The sequence below is a fragment of the Canis lupus genome, chromosome 19 (assembly GCF_003254725.2).
Source record: "Canis lupus dingo isolate Sandy chromosome 19, ASM325472v2, whole genome shotgun sequence".
In the NCBI taxonomy this organism is placed as follows: Eukaryota; Metazoa; Chordata; class Mammalia; order Carnivora; family Canidae; genus Canis; species Canis lupus.
The window spans coordinates 43,506,987-43,530,988 of record NC_064261.1 but is presented as its reverse complement, the minus strand read 5'-3'; the positions used below and the strand labels follow the sequence as shown (position 1 = coordinate 43,530,988).

At 33.9% G+C, this 24,002-nt stretch overlaps 1 protein-coding gene across 1 annotated transcript in view; it reads left to right on the top strand.

The window, feature by feature from the left end:
* The window catches only part of LRP1B (LDL receptor related protein 1B), a 1,837,374-nt gene that overhangs the window by 1,796,772 nt on the left and 16,600 nt on the right, over positions 1–24,002 (top strand). Inside the window, exons 86-87 of the mRNA XM_049097407.1 lie at positions 278–382; positions 22,060–22,136. Of these exons, the coding sequence (XP_048953364.1) occupies positions 278–382; positions 22,060–22,136 (182 nt within the window). The remainder of the gene's footprint in view (positions 1–277; positions 383–22,059; positions 22,137–24,002) is intronic.

Here is a 24,002-nt window from a genome sequence, read left to right as displayed (position 1 = left end):
CACACATATATATAGCTATATTAAAATTTTATATTAAGAAAATGGGTTGAAAATTTGAAAATTACTAAAAGAAAACATTTGTCTTTCATCATTTTGTTAAAAAAAGAAAAAAAAAAAAACTTTGCCTCCAGGAAGTCTGTCTTTCTGAAAACTTACTTTTAGCCAGGCCTCCATTACTCCTCTATGATGAATATTCTCATCTGCAGAGAGTTTATGTCAGCTTTCAACAATAATGATGCCAGTAACAATGAGATTTCTTTTTTCTTTGTTGCTGCAGCTGCACTAATGGAAAGATTGCCTCTAGCTGTCAGTTATGTGATGGCTACTGTTACAATGGTGGCACATGCCAGCTGGACCCTGAGACAAATGTACCTGTGTGTCTGTGAGTATTGTATAATGTTGTGGGCACTTTGTGGAATGACTTTGTATGTACATGGAATCCTTCCTCTATTGTTCTGCATTTTATTTGGTGGTGGAGGGGGTAATCCATTTTAAATGAATGTTTCATGGACATCTCTGATCAAGTATTGTCCCTCAGTGGCTCGTGTGCTGCAAAATCTCCTCCTTCATCAATTTGCTAGTGATTTCATAAGGAAGAGCTCATTCAATTATTAGCATCATACACATTAAAGACATTCACAGATCTTTGAAGTTGGAAATGCCAGGGAAAATTATTCTAATTTCATTGACCTTATTCAGATATGGGAAACCCAGGCATAATCATATTTGTGAACACTTGGTACTTACATCCATTCTTTTCAAAAGAACTTGAGGTATCTTTTCAAATGTATAATGCTATTTGATGTTTGTATCAGGTTTAGAGTGTTATATTACGTAAGCCTATTAAGCCCCTGTCTCCTTTGGAATTCATGAAGTTGAATCTGGGTTTTTAAACATTTGGAAAGTATTGGAGATTCTCTGCTTGTGAGAAAATCTATAATTTAATATTCTTCCCTCTGTCCATAATGGACAACTGGAAATAAAACCATTCCACTTACACGGTTTCTATTTTGAGCTTTCTTTGATCACCGCTGCACTAGAAGGATGACGTCTACCTATGATCCATATCCACGTTCTGTCCCCACCTTGTCAGAGCAGCATGTGATGAGTGTGAATGAGAGAGAAATGAGCGTACTTTACAAAGTTTTATTCATATGTTACTATCTCTGTATGAAATAAATTTGAAACATATTTAGAAAAAAAAAAGTCAGACGCTTTATTTAGCTGTATTTTACTGAAATTCTGCAGATGCTCTGTGGGGTTTAAAAGTCAGCGCTGTGACCAGAAAGAGAACCCTTGTGATCACTACTGTCAGAATGAGGGGATTTGCACTTTAACTGCGTTTAATGAGCCGAGATGCAAGTAGGTTTAACCTTCCACTTTACCACTGCGCTTCGTGTGACATCATTTCAGGCCACAGTTCATTGGTTTAAATCATGAACATCCACATGCATTTCACAGTGTATACTTAATCTCGGGGCTCATCTGTGTCACACACACTTAACCTTTGCTTCACTCACCGACAAGTGTATGCACCACAGTCAGCTAGAGAGTCTAGAAGTATAACAGAAGGAATGAAAAAGCTCATGGAACTAATAAAAATACATTTCCTAGAATAGTTGCATTTAATTAGGGAAGTACAGAAGCGGGGTTTTTAGACCCTATTGCTATAGTCTATACTATATTTGGAATAGTGGCTTCTTTTCAGTAACTGACTTTTCGTTTCAAGTGCTGATGAAATAATAATACATTCTTTTGTTTCCCAAATTTTCACCGAGAACACTCTTTAACCAGAAAGACTTCTTTATAGAAGAAATTGGTACATGGTAAAAATTTTGTTTCCTAATAGTTTAAATCTTTCTCTCCTAATTCAACTAACTTGTCCATGTCAAATAAACTTATTTGCTCTGAGAAATTTCAGGGACCACCTTTGGGGTAACTATCAATGTTCATCATGATGGAAGTTATTTCTGCATTTTGTATTTGAGCTTTAGAGATGGATCATATGTGACATCCCCCTTTATATCCCATGTCATAAACAGAGACCATGACTGGCACCTCATACTAACCCCATGGTGGTATCACAGTGTACTTAGTAATGGTCTTGAAGCACAATTGTATTGAAATTCACATGTTTCATTATCAAAACTCTACAGTTTTGTTCACAATCTATTTTTTATTTAAAAATGTCATTATTTAGATAATTGTCCAAAAAAATATGAGAAGTGATTAAACTAATTAAACAGGGAAAAATTGGTATTCCTTCTTTTTTTCTAGAAGATATTTGAATATGTCAAACCAATATTCCTATATAAACTACATCCAAAAATAACACTTTAAATATTAGTCTACAAAGTGTATGTAAACTGATCTTTTAAGGCATTGACTTTTCATTCATACTCAGGTTTGCACCTGTGTAAGTGAAGACTGAGGAGACTCTTCAGTTCTACCTCAACCTGGCTCCACCCTAAATTTCTTCAGCCATTCAGCAAATATTTATTGACCCTGAAAGTATGCTAAATCCTAGACAAGTGAAGATGAATGGAATTTAACCCCCAGCATCAAGGAGCTCATTAATTAATGGGGTGAAAATTCATACACAACTAATTAACCTATAATAATATAAGTGTGAACACAGGCAAAAAAGAGAGGGCAGTGGAGTCTTAGCAGGGCAAGTGATTTGTTCAGAATGGGAAATGGAAGCTTAACAAAAAGGCAATCTTTTGTGGTTTATGTAGTTCATGACATTCAGTGAGGTTGGGAAGACCATTCTGCAAAGAAAGAATAGCATAAGCGAAGACATGGATGTGAGACTTAATGGCTTATTTGGGGAACTGTGAGTGGTTGTATATTGCTAGAATGAAGGGTGACTGTAGTTGGGAGGGGGAGGGGCACGAAGACAGACACAAAACTGAAAAGATAAATTAGAATCTTATTTATGCCATAGTTAGGGGATTGCATAGGATCCTGAAATGAATGATCAGCCAAAGAGATTTGAGGGAGAGGCTTGAGATGAAGGAGTTGGCTTTTGAAGGTGATGCTCATTGATGTGTGTGGGAGAGCCTTGAAGACCAGCTGCAAGGGCCCCACATGATACGGTTTGGCATGACTTCATGAGAAAAGTGATGGGCACTGGAACCTGGGCAGTGCAACTGGAGGAAAGAAGAGCAAGGGCAAGAGATTCTTGGATATTTCAGAGTTATTAAGTCCAGAGTGATTGTTAGCCAAACATTGATCTAGGTACCCATGTTACTTCATTTTCAGGACACCAGTAATGCCTGTTCTGGGGCCCAGTCTTCATTAATCTTGTCCCTCTTCATTATGTCCAGGCAAAGTACACATAACATTTCAGACCCACCCTCCTTCCTTCCCATAAATAGGTGTAGGACTATGCCTGCCCACAGAATGCCCCTGTGTCCCCAGAATCCATTTTTCATGGGCATAGCAGCCCACAAAAATGTTCTCCACTTTTTACTCTTACCAAGTATCATCAGAGGCACCTGGCCTTATAAGATGATAATCAGCCTATTTTTTAAACTCAGCAAGGAAAAATACATTAATTGGAAAGATTTAGAAGAAAATTATTTTACTTTTGCATATGTTAGTCTCTGTGCATTTGGTTTTATGGGAATTTTGTCCATGCCTTTGTTTTTTACAACCTAAAATGTATTCTGATGGTAGCAGTAATTCTTACTGAATCCCTCAAATATCTTAAGCTATAAAAAGAAGCATAGAGGAGAGAATGACATTCTGCTGTCATTCATTCATTCATTTGCCAAATGTTTATTGATAACCTATAATGAAAGAGACCCTATGTAAATTCGGAAAGATAATTAATAAGAGCTAAAGCTGACTTAGCAAATACTTTCTGCCAAGCACTATGTTAGGCACTTTATATATTTTATATAAAGTTAGAATATTATGCTGTTCTTCTTCTTCTTATTATCATCATCATCATCATCATGTAATTGTTATCCTCATTTCACAGACTATAACACTGAGGTTACATACTAAGAACGGATGGGACTCAAACATTTGTTTGATTGTGAAGTTCATGCCCCGGTGATAACTCTTACACTGTACTACTCTCCTTATGCTATACTAATTCCAACATGGTTTTTACTTTGTAAGAACTTAAAATTTATTTTAGTAGATGAATGGGTTTAAAAAACTTAAAATTCCATTTGGCAATTGTTATAATAGTGAAGTGGGTGATGTGAATTAAGGAAGGCACTTGTCATGAGCACTGGGCATTCTGTGTAAGTAATGAATCACTGAATTCTAGACCTAACGCTAATATTACACTATACCTTAACTAACTGGAATTTAAATAAACATTTGAGACAAACTTAAGAAACAAAAAAAGAAATAAGACCAAAGTGTTGTGGGAAAACATCTCAATAGAGATCAATTAATGATGATTAGTTGGAGAGAAGAAAACTCCATAGATGAAGTGATAGTTTCACAGTAAAAAAAAAAAAAAAATGTATAGTATTTGTACAGATGGGGAATGACTAAAAATCTTTTTTTAAGGAGCTAGAGAATAGGTTTGAAAGTAAGGTTATGGTTGCTGAGAACAGAATTTAGCCTATGTGGCAAAATAGGAGAGAGAAGACTAGAGGGAGATATTGGGGCCACTTGATGTGGTGCATTTTATGCCATGACACGAGAGTGGGTTTATAGGAAGAGGAATAGAGGATTAAGGATGGAATCTAGAAAAGACTACTATTTAATACTGTATTATAAAGGAATCAACAAAAGTAAATGAGAAAAAATAGAAATTGGAGGGAACTTGTCAAAGTAGATTATTTCAATTCAAAGGAGTAGAGAGTATGAAAGAATATCAACAGAAAGAAGAAAGAAGAAAGAAAGAAAGAAAGAAAGAAAGAAAGAAAGAAAGAAAGAAAGGAAAGAAAGAAAGAAAGAAAGAAAGAAAGAAAGAAAGAAAGAAAGAAAGAAAGAAGAAAGAGAAAGTCCAGACAATTTAAGGAGGATACGAAATTATAAATGGTTTATTGGATTTTGCCATTGGATGGCCATTAAGGGAGATGGTTTGAAAGTTCTATATGACAGGAGAATATTAAGCCCTTGGGATATCTTCCTAATAGTCAATTATCCTTATGAGCTTTTTGGAAATACAGATTTCAGCCTCAGATATCAATTGGTAGTGGTCACGTATTTTTAATGAAAAGCTAGTGTGTACTATTTCATCTAAAAGCCTTACAGGAAACAAAAAATTGCTTTAAAAGATAAGATATAGTGCTTGCTTAAGTTTTGTTGGTAGTACATTTTTCTTTTTTTTCATAGAGTGGAAAACTATTTGAATGTGCAGGACTTAATAGACATTTGGAAAGTCTATAAAGTATTCAGATCTATGAAGGTGACAGATTTTTTTTTCCACATGGAAATTTTATTACTGTAGCCTTCAAGTTAAGAAATAGATTTGTTCTTTGAAAGCCTTCACTTTTGTCTCTTGATGGACATTTTCACTTATTACTACATATGGAGGAAAAAGAAAACTCCACAGAAAATCCTAGAGAAAAATAAAATCTAGGATTTTCTATGCTTATTTGGAGAGAGTTTTGATATTTTTAAAGTAAGTGATATTGCTTAGGTTAAAACCAAATCTGAAAAAAATCTAATGTGTGCTATCTTGACAATATTTTGGCTGTTATATGTTTTTTTGTTGTGAGGTTTAAAAATCAATACTGTGAAGAACTATTCAACTCAGTATCAAGTTAACTGTGTATTCCTACTTCTAAGATAACTTGCAAGGGTCAGACTTTCATTTATATGGGATTTAACTTTCTTTAAAACATTCACAGCATTATCTCTCAGCAATATTTACAGTACATTTCCTCTTCCAATAATAAAATCACGTTTGTAGCTACCCTACTTCTCCCATCACTACTAGCATACTTATACACACACACACACACACACACACACACACACACACACAGCCTTGTCACATTACGGCAGGACCATTCCACTCTTAGATGTTCTGCTCAAACAGCTCATTGAACTGAAATGCTTCTCCTTTATTCCATTTACCTGTTATTATCCTAATAGTCTCAACTCAGATACCCTTTGTATGTGGCACAAGGAAAGTGAATAGTAAATCTTAACTGACTGGGGCTTAGCTAAATTTCTCAGAAGAAAAGAATCAAAATTTAATGAGGAAAGTATTTTATAATATGTAATATATATTTGTATATTATATGTTATATATATTTACATATAACTACATATATCACATTAGTCAGACACAGAACCAAGAGGATGGATGTGTGTGTGTGTGTGTGTGTCTGCGCGCGCGCACGTAGAGAGAGAATGAGAGAGAAAACCAGGAAAGTCATTGGTGTAATTCAGTCCAAATCCAAAGTTCTGAGAAACAAGGTAGTTGAGAGTATAAGTCCCAGTCTAAGTCCACTATTGTTTTTGGTTTCTGTTCATTCAGTTTCTTAACACAATTAGATGCTTTTATTCTTAAGTGGTTGCCCAGTGTCCCATTGTCTGCATTTTCCCTACTTTATATAATTAACCATGTATCATTCAGTTATTAGGTGTGCGGTTTTGTTCTTGTGTTCTTGTGTTAACTTTTCCCCCCAAAGATACAAACATGTATCTAAATATGTTTGTAATTTCTCATTTAGTTTTCTAGGACTAACACTCAGAAATGGAAATATTAGGTCCAAATATATCAAATATATGAATGACACTAGCTATGATTTTGGGCAAGTGACTAATGTCTTTTTGTGTCACATTTTCCTTATCTGTAAAGTGATAAGTTTGGGCTAACCATTCACTTATAAGTCTATGAGGCATAATATATTTAAATCTGAGTCCCATTTGAAGTTTTGCTTTCAACCTGGTTTAAAATTTGGTTGGAGTCACAACCACAGATACAAATTCTCCCCAAATCCCTCTAAAACATCTAAGAAGACTCTGAAAAACAAAATGTCCATTAGCAGCAACACTAAGAATAATAGAAAATCTGTTCACACTATGCAGTAACTGAAGAACTAATCATAAAATTTGTGGTTCATGATTAAATATTTTTATTCAGTATTTCTCTATGGTTTCATAATTTATTTTTCTGACACTTTAAAATAATATGCCAAGGTTTAGCTAAGTGTATGAGTAGTCTCTTTACACCTAAGCTCAAAAGATAATAGTTCTTTTCACTTATTTCTTATTATAACCCCTAGTCTAGTATATAAGTCTATAAGAACTAGAATCTTAGGTGTCGGTTTCCTTGATTGGTTCATATTTTGCCCTCTCAGAGAAAACAAAAATACTGTCAATCTTCTCTTCCTATAGCCATTCCTCAACAAGTATTTATTGAGCACCTACTATAAGCCAGACAATATCCTAGGCACCAAAGAGTTAATCTGTGAACAAAACACAAAAATATTTGACCTGTGTAGCTTAAAGGCTAATGGTTATCCCTTATTGGAGAATTTGGGTAATATTTACTTTTTAAAAATAGTTTTCTATATAATCTATATTCTTTTTTAAAAAGAGAAGAAAAAAGGCAGTTTTTAAACTTATTTGTGTCATCTGAAAAAAGAGAACCAAAAAGATCTAACTCTGATAGTGCATGGCTTCTGAAATCCTATCAATTCAGGCACTGACTGTTTTGAAAATGGCAGAGCTCCAAGACATTTCTTATAATATATATTATTGCTTCTTGCCCATGGCAAGAACCATTCTCCATTTGGCCAAAAACAAGATAGTGATGTTAGTTTTTATGTTTTACTTCTTCATTTCAAACAAAAGCTAAAAATAACGTACTATGAGCATTTCCCCCCAATCTATTACCTTTTTTTTTTTCCTTTTTGGTTTACTTAGATTTATATGGGTATCTGGTTTTTTTGTTCATCTTTTTTAGGAAAAAATGGTTTCCAAAAAACTTATCTCCTTTCTTTGATCATTCGTGTGTGAGACTATGTGTGTGTGCTTCCATTTTTCATACTCCACTATGATATTCCATATTTTATGGCTAAAATTGACCTCTCATCTGTGTGTGGCCTTTGGACATGGAACATATTTCTATGAAATTGGCCTGGGAATGTTGCCTGTTGTACACTCTATGGCTTCTTTAAATTTATATGTCTGTTTCTCTCTGGAAGATTGTAAATTCCTTCAAGTAAGAAGTTGTGTCTGATTTATCTGTTTTGCCCTAATAGCTAGCATATGTTCTGCACATAGTATGTTCTTAGCTAATGTTGCTAAAAAATAATGTCTTGGTGCCTATATTGTATTGCAAGATCTGACAGCCTATGATATGATCATCTTTCTGTAATCATTATAATACCACATCCTACTTTGTTATTAAATTTTCAAAACTACAAGAGTCAGGAAAAAAAAAAAAAACAGAAAAGTGTTTGATCTTATCATGATTTGTTATTCTCTTTCTCACCTTTATGATACCATCTAATGCTACCCTGAGGTGTTTCCTGAGTGTTCTGGAATCCAGGTTAAATAGCTCTCTGTAAAGATCTAAGTAGGTTTAATTCAACATCTTAACTTATTAGAAGAACATAATTTTATTTGTTTTTGTTGTCACTTCTCCTTGCTTTTTGTTTGTTTATTGTTTTTAGTCTGGGAATCTCTATCAAAAATAGACAGGGAAGAAGAGGAAAGTAAGATATAGCCCCTGCCCTTGAGGGCCTGTGAGTCTATTTGAAGTAAAAGATGAGGGAAGAAGGAACATGCCAGGGGCTCTGGGAATTTGAGTGATGTAAATAAATAATGCTTATAAAGGAGGATTGGACAATGATATTAGACAGTGAAATAATTCTGAGGAATATAGAATGCTTAGCTAGAAATTTGAAATTCATTCCATAAGCAATAGAGGAACACTGATAATGTTTGAAATATGGAATATCATAGCCATCTGAATGTTTTAGAAAGGTTTTGATGACACGGTGCTGTGCTAGAACAGAAGCTATGGGTTTGCAAAAAAAAAAAAAGAGAGAGAGAGAGAGAGAGATTTATTTATTTTTTTTTTCTTGGTGTTCAATTTACTAACATACAGAATAACACCCAGTGCCCGTCACCCATTCACTCCCACCCCCCGCCCTCCTCCCCTTCTACCACCCCTAGTTCGTTTCCCAGAGTTAGCAGTCTTTACGTTCTGTCTCCCTTTCTGATATTTCCCACACATTTCTTCTCCCTTCCCTTATTTTCCCTTTCACTATTATTTATATTTCCCAAATGAATGAGAACATATAATGTTTGTGCTTCTCTGACTGACTTACTTCACTCAGCATAATACCCTCCAGTTCCATCCACGTTGAAGCAAATGGTGGGTATTTGTCATTTCTAATAGCTGAGTAATATTCCATTGTATACATAGACCACATCTTCTTTATCCATTCATCTTTCGTTGGACACCGAGGCTCCTTCCACAGTTTGGCTATCGTGGCCATTGCTGCTAGAAACATCGGGGTGCAGGTGTCCCGGCGTTTCATTGCATTTGTATCTTTGGGGTAAATCCCCAACAGTGCAATTGCTGGGTCGTAGGGCAGGTATATTTTTAACTGTTTGAGGAACCTCCACACAGTTTTCCAGAGTGGCTGCACCAGTTCACATTCCCACCAACAGTGTAAGAGGGAGATTTAAAAATTAATCCCAATTTGCAATGAAAAGGACAAAGATGTTTTTCAATTAAAAAAATGACTTAAAAAATGACTTTTTAAAAGTGTTTTGTGGTAAACAAGGCATACAAGAGCCGAGTGATAGAGGATATTATATCTCAGGATTGCAGTTTGTTTTGGTTGTTTAGTTTTTCTCCTCTGGCTCTTTTGTCATCTTAATATGGAAATGCTAATAGCATGTACTTTCTAAAATTGTTTTAGAAACAATTTTAGAAACAACAGGATTAAGAAATATAATATATGTAAAGAACATAGAGTATTGTTCTTCAACATAAACATTAAAAAAAATTAAAAAGGAAAATCTTAAAGCCATTGTAATACACCAGACATAAATGATCATAACCTGGTATAATCTGGGCTTCTAGGAGTCTGAAGGTGAAAAATAAAGTGCAGCTTTTTTTTTTTTTTTAAAGTGCTTCTTATTGAAAATAAGGTGCTATGTGGCATAAATAAAACGCAAGCAGTGCATGGATAGTAAGTAAAGCCCAGCTCAAGTCCTATTGAGAAAGAAAGGACAATGGGTCTGCCCTCAATTTCCTTAGAAAACACACAGGAGAATTAGTTTCATAATCATTTTCGAAGTAGAATTTTTAAATGCAGAAAGATGCAAAACAAATATATAAATACCAAAGGGACATTCATTAAGAGAGAAATCTGCATTAGGTGTTTCATCATTTTCTTTGGTTTTGTGATTGTTCCAATCTAATTATTTTATTAAAAGTTCAGCATTATTTTCTAAGTCCTTAGGGTGAGAAACACGTAAGGAAAATGTACAAGTACTAGAGAAGCCTTTGGCGGGACTTTTGGGAAGAGGATAACAAGTTCTGTTTCTGTCACAAATTTTAAAGAGATAGGAATTATTCTCTACATTGCAGTTAATTAAGGCCTTGGTTTCTGAAAATACTGGTCTTGCAGAAAGGAGACTCCAGGGTTTGCTCTCTGTGGTCTTGCTGTCAGGCTGAGCAGCATTCCTCCATGTGGACCAGCGACCTTGTGGCCCCATAGAGAATATTTAAGAAGAACCAAGGAACTTGTCATGAGTGATTTCAAACAGATCACAACTTTTCAGCAGGGGTATTGAGCAATTCAACTTTAGGGGCCTGGGTTGTCCACGTTGTAAGAGTCAGGTCATTGCACATTCCTTATTTGCTTTCCTGCCCCTTGGCATATGTTCAAAACAGAAAATATGAGATGTGCACGTCTTTTGGAGTAGTAAGGCCAAGAAAAGCTGTCACATCAATAGCTATCCTATATGATCCCAGGTAACAAGTTGTAACTTGTCCTAGCTTTCACCATGCCGGCAGTGCCGTGGGGAAAACACACAATACAGATATCACATCTTTCTGTACAAGTTTTTAAGTCTAGTTTTCGCCTTGACAGTACAGTGGCACTACTTAACAAAGAGCATTTACTACAGAGTTATATATATTGGGCAGCTACAGTTATAAAGCTTTGATGTTCTCACATTATCTTCCCTTGATTTGGGGACACGTAATCATATATATGATTTCACATAATCAGCAAATCGGAATAACCAAAGAAACCACAATATAACCACATAATATTTTCATTTGTTAATGTTACTTCTTTAACAATTAAATATGTTTTTTCTATTTAGACTGCTTTCCCCAGATTTTACTGTGATAGAAAACAATCACAATTTCAGATGCTTTTAACAACAAATGCTTATTTCTTGCTCCTATTCCATTGCTGGGAAAAGTCAAGAAAACTAAATAGTCACTCTAAGGCCTCGTACCTGACCCCCAACTAATTTTATACACTTTCCAGAAAAGGATCAGGCACATATGGTTTAAATAGCAACGTTGATTTCAGAGTAAAAAAATAATTAAAGATTCCTTATACTATCATTATTTAAGAAAATATGTTCTTTCTCCTTTTCTATAGTACAATAGTAACAGACAGAAGTCATTATGTTAAAGGAGTATAAAATCTTAAGCCTAATACTTCTTCTAATGAGCATACAAATCAGAAATTACAACTATGTAGATATTGGCATGAGGTATACAGCCTTTAAATTTAATAATTTAATATTCATAATATCATCATTTGCATTAAATTAAGTTAAATGATGTGTAAATTTTATACACATCATTATGTCATTTAATATCCCAAGGAAGCTTTTTTTTTTTTTTTAGATTTTAAGATAATCAACTTACCTTGCAAAAAACAAGGAAGGAATAAGGAAAAATCTTTTGAGGCAGTAAAAGGAAAACATAAAAAATAGATAACAAACTAAAAAGGAAGTGGATTTGAGGAGAAAACAAAGGTGATGTCATATGAGGTGATATCTATGGACAATGTGTGACAAAGCAGGAAGTATCATTCTCTCTCTCCTGTTACTATAAACTAAAAAACTGAAATGCGTGAATTGCCTATGAGGAGGGGAGGTGAGACTACAATACAGGTCTGTCTGATTCCAAATTCACACAAATGGCAATTTGTATCCCTGCATACCAGCATTTTAATTTCAGACAATAGTTTAAATTAAATGATTGAATTAAATTAATTACATTTATTTTTTAAATACTTTTTAAAAAATATTTATTTATTTATGAGAGACACAGAGAGAGAGAGAGAGAGAGAGAGAGGGGCAGAGACACAGGCAGAGGGAGAAGCAGGCTCCATGCAGGGAGCCCGATGTGGGACTTGATCCCGGGTCTCCAGGATCACACCCTGGGCTGCAAGCAGCGCCAAACTGCTGCGCCACTGGGGCTGCCCTTAAATTAAATTTAATTGCCATATATATATTTTTTTTTTCATCAGGCAAGCACTTTTAGAATTTTTGTCATGAAAGAAAAAGCATTTCTTTGTTGACTGCATCCTGAGACAAGAAATGAAATATCACACAATTTGTATCATTGAATAAGTAAATTTTTTTCATGCCCAAGTTGCTAGAATGGGATCATCTGATTTTATAAAGGGAAGAATTAATGAATGAAAGAGGAAAGGTAGGGAAAAGAGAAGCCAAGAAAGAAGGAAAGAAGAAAAAAAAAGAAGAAAGAAAAGATTTGCCTATTACTGTGGTTCTTTTATATGAAGTGTTTCCCGTAGTGGATCAATATTCCTTTTAGTGAGAAATGACTGACTGACAACTAATTGAAAGCAAGTTCTTATGAATGGCGCTACATATTCTTCATAAAATAAGCACCCCATATGTTTATGAAACTTCTCTCTATACAGTCGCATATTTATGTGTTCAACCATGCATCTTCCCTGCCTTGTGGATCTATTCATTTAGTTAAATGGCAACATACACACACTGACCATGTGCCAGAGACTGCTCAAGAAATAGAGACTACAGGGATGCCTGGGTGGCTCAGCAGTTGAGCATCTCTTTGGCTCAGGGTGTGATCCTTGGGTCAGGGATCAAGTCCCACATCTGACTCCCCACAGGGAGCCTGCTTCTCCCTCTGCCTATGTCTCTGCCTCTCTCTTTGTGTCTCTCTTGAATAAATAAATAAATTTTTTTAAAAAGATAGAAATGATAGAATACAAAGATGAATAATACACAATCCCCACCTTAAGTTCATCACAATCTAGCATAATTATAGGCAAATGCATGTTTTAGATACTTATCATATGGAAATATGCATATAGAATGTACCATATTTATGATTGTATGCTGACCAAATGAATAAAAATGTTTATAACCCCAAATTGCAGTTTTCTCCATAATGTAAAATTATGTAACTGTAATATTGTATGGCATTTTAGATTTATTGAAGATATTCTTCTCTACTTCCTTTTTTTTTTTTTTTTTTTTTTTTAAAATTTTTATTTATTTATGATAGTCACATACAGAGAGAGAGAGAGGCAGAGACACAGGCAGAGGGAGAAGCAGGCTCCATGCACCGGAAGCCCGACGTGGGATTCGATCCCGGGTCTCCAGGATCACGCCCTGGGCCAAAGGCAGGTGCCAAACCACTGCGCCACCCAGGGATCCCTCTTCTCTACTTCCTAAATCAATTTTTACCCATTGCCTGCATAAACCTTCTTACCTTCAGTCAGAAAGTAATCAACATTTGGATTAGGAAAGAAATGTGTTAATGGGCATCTTTTGTCCTAAAGTCTCCTTGTTTCTGCCTGCAACATGATTCTATAAATGTTGAACAGACCTGGTGACTGTTGTATGACTAACATCTACATGAGATATACAAATTGTTTAATTCATACTGAATCTTGACTTTAGCAAATCATTCTCAAACTATCTCATATGTCTCTCTCTCTCTTTTTTTTTTTTTGATTACTTGTTTTATTTTTTAAAACAATTAAATGTAAAACAAATATTTTGAAAGTTTAGGTCCTAGATTTTGAGGAAGGCTGAAAGGTGGTAATTGGGAAGCTGATATTGATACTAACACAGGGTGCCTTAATCAAGTACAAATGATTGATGGGAAGCTTTCATGTTAGCTTTTGGAGAACATGTAGTAGTCTTGTAAGTAGAATAAAGGCTATGCTGAAGTATCAGAAAGCAGAGACCGTTTTGATGTCAGAATCATTTTTCAGTGATTTGGGCTATAAATTAGTCTGACTAACATCAATTTCCCAGCACATGAGTAGTGCAATAGAAAGTAAATTAAATATATTTTTTTAGAGAATTAAAGTTATATTGGACTTAAAGACATTCATACACTCAAAACCTTGTGATAACACTTCCAGATCTTCCTACCATTGCCTCAGATTTGCATGGGATTAATGTATCTTGAATGATACTTAAAAATGTAACAGTTAGATATGCCAGACATCCTCATAATAATTTGTTTCAAATTTCATCACTGGTACCACACAAAAGCCCTAAGAAATAGGAAGGGCATTCATGAGGTGTTTTTTTTTTTTTAATAGAAATATTCTTTATTGTTCACCTTTATCTTGTGCTAAATCACAAAATATTCAGGTGGTAAAATAGTTACTTTGTGTCCATGGCACTAAGCATAGAGAATCCCACCCCTTATGGTTTGGTAGCTTTTTAAGACAATTGTAGGATTGGCCTTTTGTCTTGGCAATGTGTAGAGAGAGCCCTCTTATTGTATTACAGCATACATCATGTTTTTCCTCTCACCTTTAGCTATAGCCTTATAACCACTGTTTCTAACGTAATAGCCTGCTTTTAGGTCTTCAGTTACATCCATCATATTACTTAATACTAATTTTATTATTATTCCTATTCCTTTTTATCTGGTGCATGTACTCAGTGAAGTACAAATTGTCTACTCAGTCTAAAAAACACCTCATGCTTTTCAGATCTGCTTTCAATAAAATTTTCTGTGAATATCTAGATGATAAACTTTTTCATTACTATAGATTTCTTTTTTTTAGTATTTATTCAGTCATCATTTCACACTTTGGTGGCCATTTCTGCTCAAGTAGCCTGTGCAAAATTATATGTTTAAACATTTCTAACTTAAACCACTCAATCTTAACAAACTTCCCTTTATGGGTAATTACTTGGCAAACTAGATTTCATCTTTTTTTTATTCTACCTTTCTTCTTAAAATAAATCACTTTTAAAAATCCATTCTATTAATTTTATTTCTTTCATTGCCACCTTTTCAATTTCTTATTAATTTTTACTTTTCCTAAAATAATTACTGGTCAGATATTATTGAATATCTTTTTTTTTAACTTTATCACGTTAACATTTCTCAAACCAAGAACCCTTTCTGATCGAATTCTCTTAATATTAAAGTAAGATTAGTTTTGTCTTACTAATCTTATCAGTACTAGATAACACAATGATTTAATGTAATATTTTAAAACAATGAATTATATTCTTATAGAGTAGAATCAAGTATACTTATAAAAACAAACATAAATTTAAGCTACTACCTTAAGCTTTCTGAAAAAAAAAAAAAAAAAAAAACAAGGTAATACCTGCCTGTTCCCATGTAAGAAGTAACAGTTAAATTTAGATTGAGAATAGTACTGCATAAATAGAAATTGTAGTGCAAAATTGTATGTAAAAAAATACCAAATAAGTGAAATATAGGGTCAATAGTTTTGGAAGTTCAAGAGTGGACTGAGTAATAATATAGATGAATTTATAGATAATGGATCTTTAAAGATATATTAGACACACGTACAATATTTTGGAACCAATATAAAGATGTGAAATTGATGTCAAGAAGGATATAAACACTCTTTAATAATATATTCCTCAATTTCACTGCTAGAGACAGAATGTTAAACATTTTGATCACAGGTCTGAGCCAATGTGGTAATTCTTACAAATCTATGACTCAAAAAAATACACTATTTCCTTTTGTTCAGACAATATTCTGACTTTTTATTGAGAAATTGGTACTCTCCTGGGCATAAGGGACTAAAGAAAAGCATTTCTTCCTACTCCTGCATTGAATTAGAACGATCATGGCATTGTTGCAGAAAACAATAATGAAATAATGACATCACATTTTATTCCTCTACTTAAGCTATTTTTTTTCCTGGCAAATTATTTGAATATGCACATCCTCACTTCACATAGTAATTCCAACTCCTAGGTTATTACAAGAGTGAGTAAGAGTATTTTTCGTATGAATATACTTATCCTAAGATCTGGCACAAAGTTCAGCAAATGTTAATTGGATCTTATGCAAAATTTCACATCAAAGTGAGTACAGGAAATTTAGGGGGCATGTTACAAAAAAATATGAATCATTATGTGTATATGAAATAATTTTAACTCAGAAAGTCATGAAACAATAATATATTGAAAAGTGTTTTACAATAAAATTAACAAACCGGTGAATAAATATCTGTCTAAATACATAACATCTTACAAACTACTGTTCGCATGGAGAAGGCACAAAAAATACTGGGAATTACACAACAGTATAGTCAGTCAAAGTGAGTCAAAGTGAGGCACACCATGCAAATGCAGTCATTTCAACACCAGAAATTTGCAAAATTAATTGGACAAAGTATTTTGCCAGTGCTTTTTTTAAAATTTTCTTTACAGAAATATGGAAATAGTACTATATAAATCTAGTGCACAAAATGTAGAATTTTTCAATTTTTCTGACTGAAGCTTTTGGAACACTAAAGCATGCATGACACTGTGCACAAGTTTTCTAAAGTTTCTTTAATCCCTTTGTGCCATTTTTTCCCCTGTGAGTTTTTTTTTTTTTCCCTGAATGTCTCTATCATCATGGTTAATAAGGGTAGCCTAGCACATATATTGAGGAGGAGAAATTCAATTCCAAATTACTTTAAGGTTCACCTTTGAATTTTACTTTGGTCAGAAGAGTCCCATGACCTTTAAATTTGATGAAAAAAGGGAGTAGATATTAATCTCATTATTTTATTTTGAACTTCTCCCAAAGCAGGTGACTCTAGACCACATTTCTGCAATATGACATTTGTAGTCCATGTAAGTTGATCATTGTTATACAGTGAAAGGTAGTATCTCAGATTTTACAACACCTGTCGTATTTTGTATCTAATATTCTCAATTCTCAATCACTGTACTACTTCAGAGATAGCAGTATTTTGGACAGTTTAATTATATGGCTTGTATCTATGCTTACCTGTAAAAACTGTTCCTTTTAGAGATTATTTTTTATCCCCTTTATATTTGCTAACCTGATTTTGATATTCTGAAAATGTTTACTATTCTTCCTAGTAATATCTGTTCTGCTATTGCCTTTACATGAAGGTATTCCCTTGTGATACAGAATATTACAATTGAAACAGAGTATATTATAACTATACAATAATTTCACAAATTTTTAAAGGACACAGTAACTACTAACTATGTCCTCTAACACTACTTTTCAACTAACTGCATATTTTATGTAGTAACATTCAGATGAAAATTAGTTATCAAAATCAAAAACTCACTCAGCTTTCTAATACTATGTAAAGAACTTTTACCAATATAATTTAATCTTCTGAATAATCATGCTGGGCATGCATATTATTATTCTCACCCAAAATTTTTTTAAAAGATCAAATAATATTTGATATAAGGACAAAGTCTATGGGACTATAGCAATAAGTTGTCTCAAATATTTCTTGAAGTGTGATTTGTGAATTACTTGCATCAGAATCACTTCATCAAAGTGAAGATTTCTGGTCCAAACTCCAAGCTGCTTAATGAAAATCCGTGATATATGGGACTCTAGAATTTCAATTTTAGCAATTTTTTTCAGTTTGCTAACCATACTAATATAGAACATAATGAAATATCACAAAATATATTAGAATTCAGACTATTTTATACATATAGCTATAATGTAAGCGGAAGAATAAGATTAAGAAAATAATGCAGCAGTAAATAATCTTCTTTTTAATGTCAATAGCCTTAGAGAGAAGGGAAGAAGTCAAAAACTGTAAAATCTATAACACTTTACCAGGCAGCTATTGACTTCAAGAAACTGCTAGGAGCCATAAAAAAAGAATGAAATCTTTCCATTTGCAATAACATAGATAGAGCTAGAGAGTATAATGCTAAGTTAAATACGTCAATCAGAGAAAGACAGATACCATATGATCTCACTCATGTGTGGAATTTAAGAAACAAAACAGATGAGCAAAGAAAAAATGAGAGAGAAGCCAAGAAACAGACTCTTACCTGTAGAGAACAAATGGTTACCACAGGGGAGGTGGACAGGAGGGTGGGAGAAAAAGAAGATGGAGATTTAACAGTACATTTATCATGATGAAAAAAAATGTATAAAGAACCTGCCAGAAGCAATATCTTTATATGATGATGTGAAAAAAAGAAGGATAAAAGATAGTTTAGATAAATAAGTCTTTCTCTACCTCTTTCTCTCTCTCTCTATCCATGTTCCAACAATACTTAGTTAAAATTCACCAGTGTTAAAAATCTTAAATAATTCAGACTGCCATAGTGGTAAACACATAAGAAAAAGAAGGGGATTTGTATTGTCCTAAGGTTAAGGATAGTAGGAAACAACCTATAGAATAATTGTAAAAGGAATGACACAGAAGTGTTTGTGCTGGTAAGGAATAAAGTAAAGGCAGGTAGTCATCTGTGGAGCTCAGTCAGTTAAGCATCAAATTCTTGGTTTCTGCTCAGGTCCTGATCTCATGGCTCATGAGATTGAGGCTTGCGTTGGGCTCTGTACTCAGCAGGAGTCTGCTTGGATATTCTTTCCTTCTTCTCCTCTCCCTCCCTCCCTAAAATAAATAAATAGGGAATCCCTGGGTGGCTCAGCAGTTTAGCGCCTGCCTTGGGCTCAGGGTGTGACCCCGGGGTCCCGGGATTGAGTCCCACATCGGGCTCCCTGCATGGAGCCTGCTTCTCCCTCTGCCTGTGTCTCTGCCTGTCTCTCTGTGTCTCTCATGAATAAATAAATAAAATATTTAAAATAAATAAATAATAAACTTAAAAAACATTTAAAAATTTATTTTAAATCTTGGGAGGTACACGAAGGCCTTCCTTGAAGACAATTATCTGAAGATGACTAGTAGGGAGCAGTGGATTACAACAGTACAGATTAAAGGTGACCGGGGCATGGACTGTGGATTTTACTTGAGGAATAATGAAAAAGAGATGCCAGAAATATCATAGTCAGCACGGTAATGCAAATGATTCAGTGAGGAATTGGACAAGAAATTTTGATGATCCTCAGATATTCCGATTCCTAAATGTTCTGCCCTTAATAGCTTTGATCGTTGTAGTCTATTCAGAGTATAGAAATTTATGAATTTCTTTAAAGATGGTAAAAATCCTTGGTCTTAAATCAACCACTGGAAGAAGAGCTCGTGGAGCAGCAAATGCCTTAAGTAGTCATTTTGTAAGGTAGGCAACAAGAATAATGACTTCTATTTGATTTAGTATCTCAAAAGAGATAATTTTTAAAAAATGTAACAAATGTTGAACAGTAGAATACATTTTATATTTGGCCATAAAACATTGTTTTATAAGGAGTATAGGGAAAATTGCAAGGTGATCATCAGCTTATTAAGATGTATAACTGTTAAAATTATTTCTCCAGCACAGTCTTTGAGAGTTTTTTCCAGTATGTAATAAGTAAAATATTCCTTGAAGATTAGGAATTTAAAAGTGGTTCCACAATTTAAAAGAGAAGAGATTTATTACCATTAGTAGGTGATTTCTTTTATCCATCATAAATACTGGGTTCCAAGTTCTGGATAAAATAGATAATTAGTACAGTTCAGAATTACCACTTGTCTTACCTAAATAATTCCAGAGTATGGAATTGAGAATCACACTATCCTTATCTTCTTTGCTTAAAAATCTCTTTTTATTCTTCCGGGGTTCTAAAGCCATATATTTCATCACTTCCTAAAGTAATTAAAATATGTGATGTTCGTGTCCAAACACAATCTGGTAATTTAGCATTTAATCCTCCTATTTTGAGCAATTTCACTTTTTGACTTCTAAGCATCTCAGTGTAATGATGAGCCCAGAGGTTCTTATCTCTAGTAATAACATAACAAAATGTATCTCAGGTCATTCTTCTTATTTAACATGAACCCTGATTTAGGTTTGTTTTTATTTGGTTATAAAAGAAGGTAATGTAAAGAGCCAATCTTTATATTTTAATCAGTAATTCAATATGCCTGCACAAAAATAACCTTGAATACATAAGCTACATAATAAAATTATTAAGCAATCAGTATTGGTCTTTTTTCCATTAGTATGTAAAACTTCCTCAGGAAGATTTGACAAATGTGACAAATTCTTTCTATGTAAAACAGAAAGAATTTTGCAATGATCAGAATTCACTCCAACAACATTTTACAAAATCATCCTAAAGACATTATTTTGTATTATCTGTGGACTGTGTCAAGAATTAGAAACTGTAAAGAATTGGAACAGTTATGTAGATCATCATCTGTAAAACCACAAGTGAGGAAAAGAAATGACTTTTAAAAATCAATGATTTTATCCATTGTTCACTTTATTATAATTTTGTAAAAGTGTGCTCATTCCATTACCTTACTTCAGGAATGTAGACAGAGTCATTGACCCGGCCTTAAAATTTATTTATCTACTTTAATGATTTATTGCATTATGGTATATAGTAAATGTGTATAGGAAATAGATACATAAACTTGTTATAAAAAATCTAAACAAAAAGGTAAGATGATGCATGATGACCTAATAATAATATGATATTAATATTCATTTAAACCATAATCCATACTCATACTTTTACAATATCATTATTAATCAAATAACTATATTCTTGAATGATAACATTATTGTCAATTATGCTGACATTAATATATGCTTTAATGAAACAAATTTTTGTTTTCATGATTTGAAGTTTTCAGTCATGATGATTTTATGAGCTTTCACCCATGTTTTTGGAGAGCCAATGCTGTCCTCACAGATATCCCAGATAATTCACATGGCATCATCGAAGCCTAGTTCCAAGCACAGCTTCAGCTATCTGAATTGACTATGACATTATTGGCAGAAACCTTGAAATTGCAGTTATTTAGTTTGGCCACCATGCCCAGAGAGATCTACTTGAAATGGTTCTGGAAGCTGTTCTTTCACTGTGTGCAACTATTCTTAATATGGTGACATTTGACAGTCATTTTAAATAAGAATTGAAGCCAATTAAGCGGTCTCTCTGTGGATTTCCTCTGACAGATGCACAGAGGCATCTTGGGCTAGCCAATAGGCATTATTGAAATGTAGCTAAAACCATTCCAGCATTTATTTTGATGCATCCAGCTAATTATATGGCTGTGATTTATGTTTAAGTAAAGGACTTTAACCAGATCTATTATTTTCACCCTCTGTTAGACTTTTCATCATAGTGTCATGGTACCTATATGGGGAAGACGGCTTCTTCCACTAAAAACTTGGGCACGTTTTCTTGATTCCATAGAGACAGAAGTCTGATTTTAAATGGGAATGGACTGCATTTCCCTATGCATGATTAGAAGAGTAAAAATTCTGCGGTTTGAACTGAGACAGATGACCATTTGCTGTTGGGTGTTTAATTAAACTTTGGACATAGAGCAGGCCAGGGGAAAAAAAGTCCCAGAAACTTAAAGATCGATCTGCTTGACAGGCCAACTCAGTTTTTATTGTGGCTACTTGCAATTTTCAGTACTTCTTAAATTGATTCCTAATTCTTAATTAAGATTTCAGTTTTGCTATAAAATATACTAAATTTAAGTTTTAACATAGGATAAGAAAAATGACTGTAAACCTAAATTTTTAAAAAAATTTTCAACAAATGACGTCCGGTTGAAACTACCCTCCACATACCGGCAATATACAGGACATTAGCAGAACTCTATACCTAATATTTATGAATCAGTGATGGCTGGCTCTTCATTTCATTTGGTTAAAGTTATTATATTAGCAGATTTGTGAGTTTTATTATAAACCAATTTTTCTTCTTTATTTTTTTAATTTTTCTAGATGCTCCACTAACTGGTCAGGCACACAGTGTGAGAGACCAGCCCCAAAGAGCAGCAAGTCTGATCATATTAACACAAGTAAGTTCTTCAGGTTAATATCTTGGGTGGTGGGTGTTCCATATGGTGCAGGAATTGTATTGTATGCCATGACTGGGGGACTTGAATCTTGGAAAGTGTCCTTCATGGAATTCTGCAGGAGATGCATTGCAATCCAGTTGTTTTTGGAAAGATGGAGCACTGAGCTCACCTGGTAATAGGTTCTAGCATTTATGTGCTCTTTCAGACAGCAAACTTGGGGGCAGTTTTCAGAATGCACATTGGCAAACCTAGCATAACCTCTTCTGGAGAAATGTACATCAGCACAAATAGCACAATGCATATAAAAATGCTCCAGGAAAAAAAGTAATTCCATGTTTTAATTAGAGCAAAGTGTATTTTCTTGAATTGCATTTCAGTATGTTGTTATAAAGCAATCTTGACTGGTAGACTTAAGGAAAAATATATTAACAAGCAATAAGAATCGTGGTTGATTTATTGCTTCTTTGTCTTCAAAGTATTGCTTTTGAACTGTATTAAAATATAGCTCAGCATTTTACAAATCGCTTTATGCAGCTGTAGTCTCAGGACTACATCTGGATATGAAAGTCCATCTACATCATCATTGTGTGTGTCTGTTGTGTATATTTTTAACAACTTTAAACGATTTTATAAAGATTTTCAAAATGAAAGTCAAAAATAAAGTTTCCCAATTCACACATATTGTCATGCATTTTATTATGAGAGGAGAACTTTTGAAATATGTAATAACTAGTAAGTGGGTAAATATATTCTTGAAGAAGAAAAGTAGCTTCACTGATGGACAAATGCTTGCCTTACCAGTTTTCCTCTGGTGGAAAAAAAAAAACTTTCATGAAAACAAAAAAACATATCATGGAGTTTGTGAAAAAGGAAAGACTATAAAAGTGAAAGAATGCCATTTTTGTACCCTACACTCAGGTTCCCAGTGTCCTGTTCTTTCTTCCCAAGATCTAGAGCTCATACACATTTTGCCAATAATAGTTCTGGAGGCACACTAATTTACGTATGATTTTCCAGTTACAAAACTCAACAATAATTAAGAACATTGTTTTCCTTTTTAGATTTATTTATTTATTTACTCATAACAGACAGAGATAGACAGACAGACAGACAGACACAGGCAGAGGGAGAAGCAGGCTCTGTGCAGGGAGCCCCATGTGGGACTCCATCTCCGGTCTCCAGGATCACACCCCTGGCTGAAGGTGGCACTAAACCGCTGGGCCACAGGGGCTGCCCAATAGCACTGTTTTTAAATGAAAAATGCATTTCAAATGCATTTGAACCTATGGCACACACTGAATTTATAAGATGAGAATTATGAAGACAAGTTATATGTTAGGCTTTTATTTACGTCAATCTCTCAATTATCTAAGATGACTGAAATACATAGCCTTTTAAAGAGTCGAAAACAATTTTAAATATTGATAAACTCTGAAAGGAAAGAAGGATATAAAGTAGCAGCACATCCATTCAATTTTCAAATTTTACATAAGTTCCATCCACAAAGGAAAGTTTGGTGTTTGGAAATGGTTTGCAGGAGGGGAACACCAGATGTTTTTATTGGAAGGTGAAGTCTCCAATTATTTGCAAGGGCAAAAAGCTCCCTTACAAGGCAGATGTCTCTAATCACATACAGCAGTTCTAAAACAGAGACTGTATCAGACAGAAAGAGTCGCAAGTATTTGTAATCCTTTATCAAAGACTCTAATGTCCTTCCTTCCATCACTGATTTAAAGTCATTAAATTTAATAGAAGTATCAATGCACATTGAAAGGGCTATTAGCTATGTAAATGTCAAATTTTCTTAAATTTGAGCAAAGTTGACCACATAATGACACTATTAAAAGGTTCTTATCAGACATTTAT